Genomic DNA, 15,044 nt, shown 5'->3' on the forward strand with positions numbered 1-15,044 from the left:
TGGACTGTTCCTCAACTTAGTATCACCTTAACTAAATTTGTATTTGAGAAGGGATGCAATATCGGTGGCCGATAATTATCAGATAAACCAGATAATAAAGAAATCTGCCGATAATTATTGGCAATTACCAACCAATTTGATGTCATAAAGATAAACCAGATAATAAAGAAGTTCTGTTGTGTTTGTGGCTCAAGTTGTGCCCAACTCCTCAACCCCTCCCCTCGCCTATTTCACTGTTGCATATGTGTGACGTCATAATGCACGCGACCTCGTGTTCGCAGAAGATGCATCATGGCGACATGGCAATCGCCAGTGGGGGCTTTGTTTACTGTGCCGCCCCAAAATGTTACCCTCGCAGTTTTTTGTTGCATTTTTACAACATGACTGTTTTGTTTTGGCTAACTCGGAATGAGTCTTTGGAGCGGAGAGATCAATAAAATTCAGCTTCATGGTGCTTTACACAATGTTTCAATGTCTTTGTACATGTTAGTAGGACGCAAAAGTATATTTGTATTCAAGTTAATTTTGCAAACAATTATCGGCTTATCGGTTATCGACATCTGCACTTTCTAAATTATTGGTTTATCGGTATCGGTTGAAAATAGCATTATCGTGCATCCCTAATTTTTAGTAAAAACACATTTTCAACAGACAACTGACTTTGTATTTGAATATTATTTATGTATGAAAATGGTTAAAAAAATTCAGCATGTTATGTTTTTTGGAGAGTACTCATGCCCAAAAATTCATTACAAAAACTATTTGAACTGGAAAAAACAGTTAAGAACATTTATAATAGTTAAACAGATGTAATCAACTGTTGAATGTGACTATAATAGCCAAGATGTTAGTGGCAAAGAAACAACCATTTGCTGGGTGGTAGGTTCTTTTTATTGATAAAAAAAAAAAGATTGTCAGTGGTTATCTCAGACTTAATTAAAAAGAGCACTACATATTGTGTAACAGCATGACAGGTTAAACACAAATTGACATTTGTACAGCATGAGCGACAGTCTCGTCCGACCATGCGCCGTATCTCACGACGTCATCGGAACGTCGGCAGTATTGCATGATCACACCACAAGAATGCCGCCAAGTCCGCCAGTTGTCTGCGGGCCAACTTGACAGAAAGTCAACTGTGATGCAGTCTGCCCACTCGGGTTACTGCGCTGGCGTGCACCGGTGACTCTTGTAGGTGCCGAGGTGGCGAAAGCTGCGTCCGCACTGTTGGCAGCAGTACGGCGTTGCGCCGCTGTGGATCCTCTGGTGGGTGTACAGGTTGCCAAGCTCTTTGAAGCGCCGGCCGCACTGCGGGCACGCGTACGGGCTCTCGCCGGTGTGCACCCGCTGATGTCTCTTGAGGCCGGAGAGGACCGAGAAGCCTTTGCCGCACTGGAGGCACGGGAAGGGGCTCTGGTCTCCGCTGTGCACCAACCTGTGGCTCTTGAGGCGGGCAGCGTGGCGGAAGCGCTCCCCGCAATCCGGACACACGAAGGGCTTCTCCCCTGTGTGGATGCGCTGGTGCTGCCGCAGGTTGCCCAGGTAGTTAAAATGGCGACCGCAGTCCCCGCACTCGTACCTGCCCTTGAGTTGGACCTCCTTTTTGGAAGGTCCCCCTTCCCCGCTATCCACCACCTGCTCTTTGTCCCCCGCGGTGGTCTGCGGGGCCTGGAGAACTTGGGCGCCGACGGTGTCCGAGTGTATGAGTTTAACATGTTCCTCTAGGAACGCGGAGTCGGGACAGAAGGTTCCGCACAAAGAGCAGATGAAGGTGTGGTTGGAGAACTGCTGGCCTGGAAATACAAACAAATATCTGATTGGATACATCTTCCGCCTGCAGTGTACTAAAAATGAGCCGTTACTCACCTGCCTCAGTGTGTGGATGTGTGCCGCCGTCACCGGGGGAACCAGGAACAATGGGGAAATTGGCAGGCTGGACGTGCGGGAAGCGGGTCGGAGGCTGTTCCGACGAGCCTTCCTCATCATCAACATCCTCGTTTTCACACTCCGGCTGCTTCACAACTGCAAAGACAATTGAGTGTTCATTACCCGGTCCCTTCCACCGAGACAAAAAAAGTAAGGTTTATAATTACCTACAGGTGCCACAAGATGGCAGCAAAACACTAATTTGTGTGACTTCATTGTAGTTTCTTGGGACCAAGATGCTACAAGATGGCGCTAAAGTAATACTCTTATTGATTTGGCTCATACATATGCTGGACTTAACTGCGTTCTACACCCTTAAGTAAGAATAGTTGAGTTGATCAGCATTTGAGGTGAATGCATTTTACCCTTGAGGTCTGATGAGTACTCCATGGGTGCCATCCACTCGTAGTCGTACAAACGTCTGCTGCTGGACGGCAGCATGTTGAAGATGTCATCTGTGTGTCCAGGAGGCCCGGAAGCGCTCATCCCGCCGTCCGGCCACAGCTGGAGGGGATGCGGATCCTCCTCCTGACTCCCCTGCTCGCCTCCGTCCATCTCAGTGCCCCCCCTCGAGTTTTTGTCCTTCATCAAGTAGTCGCAAATGGCGTCGATGTTTTCTTTCTTCACCCCGGGAAGGAGGGACTTTTTCTCTCGTTTTGGATCCACGCTGAGCATCTTGGAGCTTCTGAAGGCGGCGGCGGAGGCATCGGGAGCTTCCGCAGCATCAGGAGCCTCTGTGGCATCAGAAGGAGCCTCCGCAGCCTCCTTGACATCTCTGTTAACGTCGCTTAGCTTCGCTTTCAACAGCGCGATCTCATCTGTTTTGTCCCTCAGCTCCATCTTGAGCGCCCGTATCCTGATGCCGAGCATGTGTCGTATCTCGGCCATGGCGGCGTCCAGCGCGGCGCTGATGTTCCTGCCCAGGTGTTCGCTGACAGAGCTGACCGTGCACAGAAGCTCCTCGTCGGGCTCCAGGTTCAGGAAATCGCCCTCGGCGCGGCACGTCGACCCTGGAGTCTCCATGAACGCTCCTTGTAGTTCGGCGGACAGGTCAGTGCCCGAATAAGTCAGATTTCTCTTGCGGCTCATAGATGATTTGATGAAGACCAGAGCACTTGAAGCTAGCCGGCTAGCTAAGCTAATGTTTTGCTGCTGCTATAGTTGGATTTTTCGAGGTGGCTCGTGAAGCAAGCGAAGATGATAAACCGGATACTGGACGGATTTCCTTCCAAAGTAAAAGTAAATTGTTGACAAATACGTTTAACACAATTCTCTTGTTTTGAATATAAATGCCGTTTGAATAAAAATGCGAGAATCCTTAAGCGTAGCTGAATGTATTATTAATAGTTCTTACTGACAAAAAACAATCTACATTTATATTCATGAATGAGAACACATGGACGCACAAAGCGCAAATGCACTATGTTGTTGTATTTTTGAAAAATGCACACCCGATTTGCATTTTATCGAAACGTCTGCTCCGCCGGACTCGCGACGAACGAAGCGTTGGTGCCCTTTAGGGCAACGCTTAGAGTAAAGCAAGCGCCACTTCAAGGAAGAAAATGAGAATCACTTCCGGGTATGTTTGATTTATTTACAAAACAAAACAAAAAAACTAATTTTACGTAAGTTATTATTATTATTATTATTATTATTTATCATTTTAGAAAAATAAACCAGACTGCAGTATTAAAATTAAAATACATTGTCAAGGGAAATACTTGCATACATGAAACGATCATGAATGTAGTTTTGAAAAGAAAAAAATAATGGAGTTTAATAATTAGGTTTTAAAACTATGTACAAATGTACAAACATTTCACGTTTTGCTGTCGGCTGGCTGTTAACAGGTGCTTAGTTCAGTCGATTTTTCTTGTGCTGTTGCTGCACAACACAACCACGCACACGCACACACACGACTATAAAAACTTGACACAACTCCAGTCAGCTGCAACATGCATGCTGCTCTCTAGTGGCCAAAATAATCCTCATTCCGTGCGTGTGAGCGTTGTGTGTGAGCCCTCTCTCTATGCCAGACTCCACTAGCCAGATGATGGCAGCTAATTATTGGACACAATGAAGCCATTTTACTTGAATACAAACTGGCCTCTTTTCCTTTTGCTTTTTCCACATTCTTTGTGTCTCTTATGTGCGGGTCGCTCTTTTTTTTCTGTGCACTTCACTCCTCTCGCTCCTTGTTTGGATTATTTAAGATCATGGAATAAGCCTTTATTTGCGCACAAGAACAGAAACAAATATATTATGTACATATACAAGAACTCCACACTGTATTGTACTGTACAGGTGCATCCCAATAATGATGCAAATTCAGTTTAGTGGTTACATTAAAAACAAATATAATATAAATATTATTTAAATCAAATATGTAACAATTTTTTTTTATCCTTTTAAAATAATATGATTATGCAAATTTCCAACTCCCCTCCCCCCAAAATAAATAAATAAATTGCATGAAAAATCTATTCTTTGTTTAATGTTAGCTAACCTAGCATTATTTTAATACCAATGATCATACATTATGTATGCTTCTCTCCACTAGGTGGTTGCAACCTGGCCAACACTGCCTGCTGGTGGACCCACCTGATCGCAGTGCTTTTGGGAAAGACCCTCGCCTCGGAAATACACGAGTCAGGGCCACGAGGTACTACTGTATACACGCACTGTGGCCCACACTCCATGTCTTGTGTGTGAGAAAAGAGTGCTGTGGGGGGGTTTAAGGATTTTCCACAATGACCAAGCAAAGCTGAACTCGGGGGGAACAAAACTAGCTTTGTTGCCACATGAGTGCACGATTCTCTTCCGTAATAAAGCCACACATACACATCTGGAAATAGATGTCTTCATGTGCTGAAGGCCTTACAGTTAGTGGTCACGGTGCTACCTTGCTTTGAAATGTCAAACATTGTACTATTTAAAAATATCATCGGAAATTATATGATGAGTCCAAACGGCACCAAGTAACCCGCTCCTGTCAGGCAGGGAAGGGAGGACACAGGAAACAGGGAAGCATCCTACATCTTTCCTTCCCACTTCCTCCTTTTGGTGTGCAGTGGGCATTTCTCCACTCTAAAAAAACAAAAACAAAAAGTACACAGGCCAATGTTGACAGCTTCACAATATAGCCAGAAAACAGGACATCCTCCTTGGCGAAGGCAGGGCGATGACTCATTCTTGTGTGTTTGCTGTGTTAGTTACAACTGGGCCATCCTCGTCCGCCATGTTTGTGTATAACAGTGTTGTTTACATGTGTACCCCTCTCACTCACTCACTCACTTACTCACACGCTCTCACTCGCGGTGCTTTTTTTTTTTTTCAGGGAATCTGAAGAATGTGCCGTCCACTCTCACTAATGAAGGCAATATGGATGACTGACCTTCAACCTTCAGCCTTGAGGCTTTGCGAGATATAGAAGAGGTTTGGGAAATGTTGGTGGGCTGCTCTCTCTCGAGAAAGAAGATGAAAATGTTTGCTGCGTGTTGCACATCGTTCAGATTTTTGTGAGTAATCCTCGAGTATTTGACGACCCCGGAAAAAAAATTCCTATAAATGCCAAAAAGTGGCATTGAAGCACTACTTTTGTTTATATGAACCCCTCAGCTCATGCTAACATAGTTCCTTGGCATTAAAATGCCACAAAATAGTGGCAAAGCACTACAACGTGCATAGTAACTGTCTAAATGTCTGAAGGTGAAGCACATTTAATAGAAAAAGCGAAACAAGCCAAAACAGAAAAGCTTTTGGTAAATTTCTAACATTTGGGCTTGTCCGAGTGGTTCAGATGCAAGTTTTGTGGTCCTGTTGTCCTGTGTGTGTTAAATATCACCTTCCATTCTTGCATAACTTTTTTTTTTTTTAATTCTTGCATAACTTGTGCAACATGTCAGAAGGCGCGTAAAAGAGCTTTAGCCCGTGAGTCAGACAGTCAGTTGGTGGCTTGTATGAGTTTTCCCAGCAAGCATTATGCAAATGAGACACTACTTTGAATCTTACTTTGACTGTCTAGCAGCTGAATTTTTTTTCTCCTTTTGCCCTGAGCAAAACGTATTTCTTTTGAAATGGCGGGCAGAGTTGTAGATGTCTTGACAAACACAACTTTACGAATCATTTAAGTGCATCTCATGACATAATTCTCTCTCTCTCTCTCTCTCTCTCTCTCTCTCTCTCTCGCCCGCTCACTCACTCACTGGACTGGTGCAAAAGGGAGGAGGAGAAGCCATGCACTTGTATTGAGTTCAATCGGGAGGAGCTGACTGTGTTGCCATTGAGGGAAACTTCCCCAGAGTGGCTGTCGTGTATTTCGCCTCCACATTAGTCAGCCTGCTGCTCAGCTTCAAATGTGACCTGCATGGAGGCTTTGCTGGCCGTCTGCTGCAGGTGAGCAACTTCTTATTTGTCACTTGTGTAAACGGACTGTGAGTGAGTTTATGTCAAGTTTGTGCACGGCGCTCCAGCCAGTGTTGACATAATACTAGAAATGAGGTCAAGTATTTGCTGGCGGCACCTTGTGTCCGGCTTCTGTTTCATGTTGGAAGCAACGAGAATACATGAACAAAGAGATACAAGTTCATCAAAACATGACACACTATTATAGTCTTCTGGTTACAATGGCTTGTTGTTGGGAAAGTACCTCTAAAAGTACCACGTTTTTTTACACGTTTAGGAGCAGGCGGCATGTACCTTTTGGGCCCTAACTGTTCCCGTTACTGTACTTTACAGTCCATTAATCAGTCATCCAGTGATTTGCAAAGTGAACAATCTCTTACTGCAGTACACTTAAGTTATATTTAACTTTTCATTTTAATAATTTGCATTTCATCTTTAAGAGCCTGAATAGCCTCTTCCAAGCATATTTGTGAGTGATACATAAATTTGTAGCAATTAATAAAAAAAATTCTCACTGGCTCCAATTCACCTGTGATCCTAATGACGACAAATGCTGTAGAAAATAGATGTTCATAGTTGTTTTTGACATTTTTGTGCTGTGTACAGTCTGGCCCTGACACTAATCAGTTGATGAATAGACACACACTCGCACTCACAACGAGCTGCCACCGACAGCTGTTTGGTGTCATTGTGTGTGTTAACTCTATCAGTCGAGTGCAGCTGCGTGCCTGCCTTTTTCAATTAGGTTCTCCACATACAATAGCAAGGGAGGTGGGGGCCCTAGGGGCCTCATTACTTTATCCATAACATACTCGACGGTGATGGTGGAGAGGTGCAAGAATTTTTACCTTCTGCTCTTTCATTTGTTTAAAAAAAAAAAAGGCTTTTTTCCCCCAACCTTTACAGATGATGACACATTATAAAAAAAATATTCAACTGAGAGAGGGAAAGTCAAGGGTAGAGATCTTGATCTGGTATTTATCCCGCCATGTGACACACTCAAACACTCTGTTGTTCTCACACACACAGCCTACGACTATTTTCTTAGCCTGCTCGTACCCGAGGGCTTTTCAAGGTTCATTTGCCGCTCAATAGATCATGAGGGAAAGCAGACTTCAAGCAAATCCGCGCACTGGAGTCCGGAGCGAGTCATGTGGTCCCGCCAGGCACCCTACCCGACCCATTGTACGATTTAAGTTTCATCACCTGGTCCACATTAATGTAATTAATTGCATGACTTCAACAGTTAACTCTTGATTAATCGCAAATTTTATATATGTTCTAAATGTACAATAAAATATTTTTTTCCTGTTTTCATACTCTTGGTAGGGATAGACTGATAATTGGCCCGGCCGATAATAATTTTTTTCTGTTTTGATGGCCAATATATTAAAAACTGTTATTTTTGCTTCGATGGGCGCTTTTCTTCTGCGTCTGCTCTGAGTCAGCGGCTGTTGACTCCCTGCATCATTGGCCTGCCCATAGCACCATCTGATTGGTTGCTCGTGCAGTGCTAACAGCCAATAAGCAGCAATTAGTGGCTATTAGCCCGCGAGGTAACCAGCTAGCTTGTGAATTAATGGCTACTAGCCCGCTTTAGCTTGCGGGCTAACCTAATAGCCGTTTTTTTAGTGGCTATTTGGGAGTTATCTCTGGGTTAGCGTGTGGGTGAACGGTTAGCCCGCGAGCTAACCATTAGCTCGTGAATTAGCGGCTATTAGCCCGCGAGCTAACCGGCTAGTTCGCGAATTAACGGCTATTAGGTTAGCCTGTGAAATAATGGTTGGATCGCAGGCTAACCTAATAGACCTTTTTTAGCGGCTATTTGGGAGTTATCCCAGGGTTAGCGTGTGGGTGAATGGTTAGCCCGAGAGCTAACAGTTAGCTGTATATCGGCTTCAAATATCGGTTATCGGCCTCCCTGATAATCGTAATCTGCCCTGAAAAAAGCATATCGGTTTATCTCTAAAAAATGGGGGGAAAATGTTAGACTAATAGAAATATGGCTGCATCTTTTAGTCATTGATACAATAATTTCATAATAATTCATGAAATTGAGTTAAAATTAGCAAGATGTACTGTACTATAAAAAACTAGTGTGATATTGATTTCTGTTGGTCATTTTTCTGCCACTAGATGACATAATTGCATTTGTAAGACGTTGGTGTCAGCTCAGTGCATTTTTCTTTTCATAATAAGTGCTAACTAATCTTTAACATGAAGCAACTTGTGAAATTCTGCACATTTTAAAAATTGTAAAATACAACCCCAGTGTCTACAAATATATGCATAATGATTAACTGTATTACTGCTAAATGTTGACTTGGACGTGTCTGCTGCATTGCGACTGGAATTCCCCCAATACAGGCTTTGTAAGTAAGGGGCGTTCATTAATCGCACGTTAAAATTTTCAAGAAAACTTTAAATTAACTCAAAATGAACACACTAATTTTGATACCCCTAATAAATACAAAAACTAAATTGTAACGTCATTTAGGTGCAGTATTTCCTTTGGTGCAATATATCTTTGTTGAATAGGATGTTGTTAACGTGTTGTTGTTTTGTCTGGTGCAGGTGATGACCTGACTGCCGTCCCCTGGTAGTGCAATGAAGGACCTTTCCTCTTCCTCCTCTCCTCTCAACTCCCAGCTCCTCTATCCTTCCTCCAAGACCTCGGTTGGACCCTTCTCCCCATCCCCCGGCGCCGTCCCGTCGGTCCAGGCGTCGTCCCCCAAGCCGCAGCCTTTCTGCCTCCAGACGGGACCGCACCTCATCGCCAGCATGCAGCTGCAGAAGCTCAACTCGCACTACCAGAACCTGGCGAGCTCCTCGACGGGACACCCGACGCCAGGTGCCGTTCAAAGGGGATTTAGGCCCGCAAACCAGGTCCTGGGGCCCTCCGGGGGCCTCAGTGGTGCGGGGATGCAGGGCGCCGCTCCGAGCGGAATCTTAGACTTTGAGCTCGTAGACGAGGAGGTTCTCACGTCGCTGGTGGTGGAGCTCGGACTGGACCGAGCCAATGACTTGCCTGAACTTTGGCTGGGCCAAAACGAGTTTGACTTTATGTTAGATGTGGCGGCAGGCTGCTGAGAGCACGCTAGGAGAACGGCGGGGACATCAGAGCTTCATTTGAACACCGGTCAAAAAAAGGACTTTGTCTCCTCTATATACAATCTTTGTTAAATAGTAGCCACTTGGAAAGGGACAGACTAGGAACTAGACCTCTATCAGGTTAGTGAATCACATTTTAGTCCGTAGTCATGATGAAACCAACCCTCCCATTGGGTGACTGGTTGTAATATTTGCTAGGAAAGGAAGCATGAAGGAGGAAAAACAAGGAGCCATTGCTGTCTCCTATTTCCTCCGGGTTGGAAGCTTAATGAGAACAAGCTGATGGACGGACACACAAAGACACACCTGTTGCTGCTGTTCTCCGTCCAGGAACATGAAAGTGGGATGCCGGCCGGACTTTATGATGAGCCACAGTACGCTTGCTCTTTTCTCAATGGACAATATTCCACTGTGCTCTCATGGGGTGGGGGGGAAGCCTCCTCTTTCTCGCTCGCTCGCTCTCTCGCTCTCTCTCTTTCTGTGGCCTCACAAGGAAAGTAATTGTCTGACAAGTGCTTATCTCTTTGCACTCCCCTTTCTTTTCATGTTGGAATCAAGCAGGAACAGAACACTGAATAGTGGCTGATGTCCGTCTGGACTGGAAGGACAACGGAGGCCTGTGTACGACCACCTTGGCGTGACACGTCAGTAAGGTAGCAAAAAAGATGCAAATTATTGTGTCACCAAAGTGGGTCAGCGGTTGTCCCTCTGTTTTTGTGTTATTTTGCTTTTTTGCTCTCATCCCAGATGAGCCAATGTTACCCAATCTTTTCTTTGCCAACCTCAGAAGTCAGCCTGCTGCAGATTTCTTAATTTCTGTTGTGTTTTTGTTTTCTCTCTACTCAAATGTTAACTTTTCATGTAAAACGTCAAAATGATTTGGTTCCTACTGAAAAGCCACGAAGTAGTGTGCATGCTATCAATTAACACAGCAGCTCCGTGTACAGAATGTGCAAGAACAGCTGAAATTTATTTTGGCAGGTGCTGTCTCCCATTTAACATGAGTTTGAATGTGATTTGTTAATTCTGAGCTACAGCCCCAGTAAAAAAGAGCGTATGCACACTTCCGTTTATCCATTCCCTGACCCGTTTCTCCTCCTGACATGGCGAGAGGCAGGGTACACCCGGAAATTGTCGTCAGCCAATCGCAGCACCTCATACTTGAGATCAGTTTTTTTCTAACATCATTCAAATCAAAGATTATTTCAGATGCACTTTTGCTCAGTGTTCACTTTTGTTTATTGAAAATGATTGAGATTTTCGTGAAAAAAAAAAAGATTGTATTTTTGTCCAGACAAAGAAATAAACAATGATAGAACCGGTGAGAGTGTGTTTGTCTTATTCATCAAACAATTCTGACACTGTTTATCTTCTTGAAGACTCACAAAAATGTCTGATAAAAGTACATAAAATGTCGTCCAAATGTGAAATGACCCATAACTTTTTAATGTATGGCAGCTCTCAGGTAAATTTGACGTTCAGTTGACTGCTGCCAAATGTGAACTGCTGCCATCTAGTGTTTTCTTGTATAATTAATAGATGACTATAGATGACTGTATTCCTACTGTCATATTATAGATTTGGATTTATTTATTTATTGATTGTTTTATTTGAATCTATTAAAAGACACAAAATAAAAATAAATCATGTAAAATAAGATCAATAAAATAAAGACATAAAACGGCACAAAAAAATAAAGTGTTATCTGAATCTACTTGGGTGGCTTGGGGATTAGTCTGGTTCGGATGCCTCCTGGACAACTCCCTGGAGAGGTGTTCCGGGCATGTCCCACCGGCGGGAGGCCCCGGGGACGACCCAGGACACGCTGGAGAGACGCCTCTCTCGGCTGGCCTGGCAACGCCAGCTGATCCAATCGGAGGAGCTGGCTGAAGTGGCTGGGGAGAGGGAAGTTTGGCCTTCTCTGCTAAAGCTGCTGCCCCCGCGACCCAACCCAGGATAAGCGGTAGATTATATATATATATATATATATATATATATATATATATATATATATATATATATATATACTAGTATTAACATGGTGTTTCAATATAGTCGGGGATATAAATTTTCGATAAAATGGGCCCACATACACGTCTCGTGTACGTGTACTACAATTCTATAATAAAGAATAAAGACCAATATAAAAAGTAAACACTTATATTTATACATTCATATATACGATCTACTTGTAAAATTAAACCATACACGCTAATTTTTCTTTTTAGTGATCATTATTTCATGTTGGCGTAATTTATCAATCGACTTTAAGCGGTTTTTTGTCCCTCCCAGTGTTCCGTATACGTCCTTATGACTCCTTACCGGAAGTGAGTTGGTCCTTTCCCCTGCAGACCTCAACATGGTGGGTTCCATTCTCTAGCCGTTCTTCTTTCAAATCATCGTTAAACATCACTTTTCCCCTTTGTACTTACACCAACGTTAACAGATGAGTTAAAAATAAGACATTTTACAATGTTGTTAGCGTCTATATTTCAACTTAAAGACGAGCCTATCCTTATGGATTTAGACTTTGGTTTGTCGATAGCTTCACGGCTGCTATGCTAGTCAGAAGGCAATAGTTAATGGAATCTCGCTACCACGATTTTAACGCGACGTGCATGTCTTTGTGTCGTTTTATTTTTATTTTTTTTAACATGAGTGTAATTTGTAAATGCATTGAGAATTGTTTTGTCGTGCTCATGGACGCAATCGTTTGCCAGTCGAGGCCGCAGTCGGGACTGCTAACCGCTGCTATGCTAGTGAATAATTCGAACCGTGGCGTTGGAGCCACGCGTCTTAAAATTAATGATATAAATGTCTTGAATGTGCGTATCGCGTCTTAAGAAAGGTAAGGAAGTTTGATAGCACATGGAGACGAACGAGATATGTGTCTGTTCGTACATTCATATCAAATGCTATTTTGTCAACATTTTGCACTCAAGCACCCTGTTCGAATTTGTTTCTGTATTGATAAACGATTTTCAATATTCGGGAATGTTCATGTTATAGTTAAATATGGATAACCAAAGTATCTAAGGTGATATTTTACATTTAATTTGTTCGTCATTGCTCTTTGTTTTCCAGGCCAGAGGACCGAAGAAGCACCTGAAGCGCGTCGCTACGCCAAAGCATTGGATGCTTGACAAGCTCACTGGAGTTTTTGTATGTAACGTTACCCTCTGCATCAACGCCGGTTTTAGTGTGCTTCCTGTAAATGTGCACTTTTCTGTCAGGCACCACGTCCTTCCACCGGTCCGCACAAGCTGAGGGAGTGCCTGCCCCTCATCATTTTCCTGAGGAACCGCCTCAAGTACGCCCTGACTGGGGATGAGGTGAAGAAAATCTGCATGCAGAGGTTCATCAAGATTGACGGCAAGGTCCGCACTGATATCACCTACCCGACTGGATTTATGGGTGAGTTCAGCGAACCGCTGAGCAGCCTAAATAATGTTCACCTTTATTGTGAATTTGAATCGTGCTGATTGGAATGTTCGGATGTGTTTTTCGAATGTCCACGTCGTCTCACTATTTGCAGATGTGATCAGCATCGAGAAGACGGGCGAGCAGTTCCGCCTGATTTACGACGTGAAGGGCCGCTTTACCGTGCACCGCATCACCGTGGAGGAGGCCAAGGTAGGAAGCCAACGCACACGTCCGGCCGTCTCCGCATCATAATGACGCCGCCCTGTCGCTACGCAGTACAAGCTGTGCAAGGTGAGGAAGATCCTCATCGGCACCAAGGGGATTCCCCACCTGGTGACCCACGACGCTCGCACCATCCGTTACCCTGACCCGCTGATCAAGTCCAACGACACGGTGCGCATTGATCTGGAATCTGGCAAGATCACTGACTTTATCAAGTTTGAAACCGGTAGGTTCAGGCGTATCCGGCACGCAGCCAATAGAAAGGTTGGCTTAACCAGACCCCCCTCTCGTACCACAGGTAACATGTGCATGGTGACCGGAGGCGCTAACTTGGGCAGAATCGGTGTCATCACCAACAGGGAGCGCCACCCTGGCTCCTTCGACGTGGTTCACGTCAAGGACAGTACCGGCAACAGCTTCGCCACCAGGCTCTCCAACATCTTTGTCATTGGCAAGGTGAGATGATGCCGTTTGCCCGAACGTTGGTTTACGCTAGTCGCACGTGGAGCAATGATGATGATAAACTTTTGAGAACAATGAAAATATTCCTGAATCCTCTAAGAAGTTCTGAGCTCCTCAATTACTGTTAACCCCTGGTTATCACTGGCGATACCTTTCAGACACTGTAAGTGTAAATCTGCAATATAGACCCAAAATATTTTTGCATAGATTTACCACTTTAACATGTTAAATCATATTTAGTAACATCACTTTTTCAATTTTCCCCAAAAAAGCAAGGTGTTTTTCTTGTCACTCTCAGTTGACATTTACTGAAGAAAAAAGATTTCAAATAAAAGACAAACATTGTACACGTTTGACACACAATGTGAAATGCTATACATGGGCTAATTGAAATTGGCGAAGATGTTAGTCATTGTAAACCGCCACACTCTTCCTATTTAAACACAAAACTGAGCATCACAACAATTCTAACAGGCACCATTTTGAAATTCAAACGCGAATATTGTGAAACCCACTGCTGAAAAATCTGCAACAGAAGTGAGATCGCCAGCGATATTTGGGGGGGGAAGTTACGCTAAATGGTGACTTTAGACGCAAGCACACGTCGTTTGAATGCTGAAAATATTCCTCGTCTCCAGGGCAACAAGCCGTGGGTGTCCTTGCCCAGAGGGAAGGGAATCCGCCTGACCATCGCCGAGGAGAGAGACAAGAGGCTGGCCGCCAAGCAAAGCAGCAGTTAAAATGGCTAACCATATCCCCTGGTTTTCAGAATAAAAATGTTATTTACAAAACACTCATGAATCTTTTTTTTAAATTTGTATTATTAAATACCCCGTTTCAACCCTGCGCATCTTTTCCTAGTCAACACGTCCTCCTTCACCAAATGTCCTCATCCTTACTTGCTCTCTCTCTCTCTCCTCACTGCGTTCCAACCTAGCGCCGCTCCATATGTTCACTGCGGCGGGCGTTCGTGACTTCCTTTTGGATCCCCGCCCCTCCCAACACCGCATACAATGCTGTGCACAATGAATAAATGTGCTTGATGCTATTGTATGGTTTGATCCGTCAATATTGTCATAAGTCCTAATGCGATTAGGCATTGTTTACAAATTGATGCCCCTCCAAATAGGTTTGTAATTGCAAGTCGATGCTACAAGATACTGAGAAGACTAAATGAAGCTCCTCAATTTATGTCAAAGCAGTACTTTTAGACAAAGCTTTGGCTTGAGCATAATTCCAAAAAAAATCCGTTTTTTTCTCTATCAAATGGACTCATAAATGGCACAGGAAAACAACTCCCAAGATGTTCTTGCAGGGTCTGCCAAGTTCTTGTCAAACATGAGCGTCACCTCTTTGGAATCTTAATCAAAGCAAGTGTGTGACTCTCACCATTCAAGAACACAAATGAAGTAGGTTACAACTCAAATATGACTGCATCACAAGTGCATGATGTTAAAATTGAAATTCTTGCCCGCAACGCCTCCTCTCTGCACAAC

General features: G+C 43.9%; 3 protein-coding genes and 1 non-coding gene across 4 annotated transcripts; 3 read left to right on the forward strand and 1 right to left on the reverse strand.

Annotated features, from left to right (window-relative positions):
- Nucleotides 1-868: 868 nt before the first annotated feature.
- Nucleotides 869-3,377, reverse strand: znf16l (zinc finger protein 16 like). The gene is made up of 3 exons (XM_086060246.1): nucleotides 2,292-3,377; nucleotides 1,867-2,022; nucleotides 869-1,793 (listed from the first exon to the last, which is right to left on the reverse strand). Exons 1-3 carry the CDS (start codon nucleotides 3,013-3,015, stop codon nucleotides 1,162-1,164), a joined length of 1,512 nt encoding a protein of 503 aa, XP_085916372.1. The 5' UTR covers nucleotides 3,016-3,377; the 3' UTR covers nucleotides 869-1,161.
- cited1 (Cbp/p300 interacting transactivator with ED-rich tail 1) lies at nucleotides 2,523-10,764 on the forward strand. The gene is made up of 5 exons (XM_086060247.1): nucleotides 2,523-2,976; nucleotides 4,487-4,588; nucleotides 5,264-5,444; nucleotides 6,148-6,321; nucleotides 8,905-10,764. Exon 5 carries the CDS (start codon nucleotides 8,938-8,940, stop codon nucleotides 9,418-9,420), a length of 483 nt encoding a protein of 160 aa, XP_085916373.1. The 5' UTR covers nucleotides 2,523-2,976; nucleotides 4,487-4,588; nucleotides 5,264-5,444; nucleotides 6,148-6,321; nucleotides 8,905-8,937; the 3' UTR covers nucleotides 9,421-10,764.
- A 995-nt stretch (nucleotides 10,765-11,759) lies between these two features.
- Nucleotides 11,760-14,341, forward strand: rps4x (ribosomal protein S4 X-linked). Its single transcript, XM_086060152.1, has 7 exons — nucleotides 11,760-11,803; nucleotides 12,526-12,603; nucleotides 12,675-12,855; nucleotides 12,977-13,074; nucleotides 13,141-13,312; nucleotides 13,385-13,542; nucleotides 14,187-14,341. Exons 1-7 carry the CDS (start codon nucleotides 11,801-11,803, stop codon nucleotides 14,286-14,288), a joined length of 792 nt encoding a protein of 263 aa, XP_085916278.1. The 5' UTR covers nucleotides 11,760-11,800; the 3' UTR covers nucleotides 14,289-14,341.
- Nucleotides 13,594-13,661, forward strand: LOC147160017 (small nucleolar RNA SNORD61). Its single transcript, XR_015090639.1, has one exon. It is a non-coding gene; the product is annotated as a small nucleolar RNA SNORD61 (small nucleolar RNA).
- Nucleotides 14,342-15,044: the final 703 nt, after the last annotated feature.

The sequence above is a fragment of the Leptonotus elevatus genome, chromosome 17 (assembly GCF_054856555.1).
Source record: "Leptonotus elevatus isolate MCC_2025b chromosome 17, RoL_Lele_1.0, whole genome shotgun sequence".
NCBI classification, from domain to species: domain Eukaryota; kingdom Metazoa; phylum Chordata; class Actinopteri; order Syngnathiformes; family Syngnathidae; genus Leptonotus; species Leptonotus elevatus.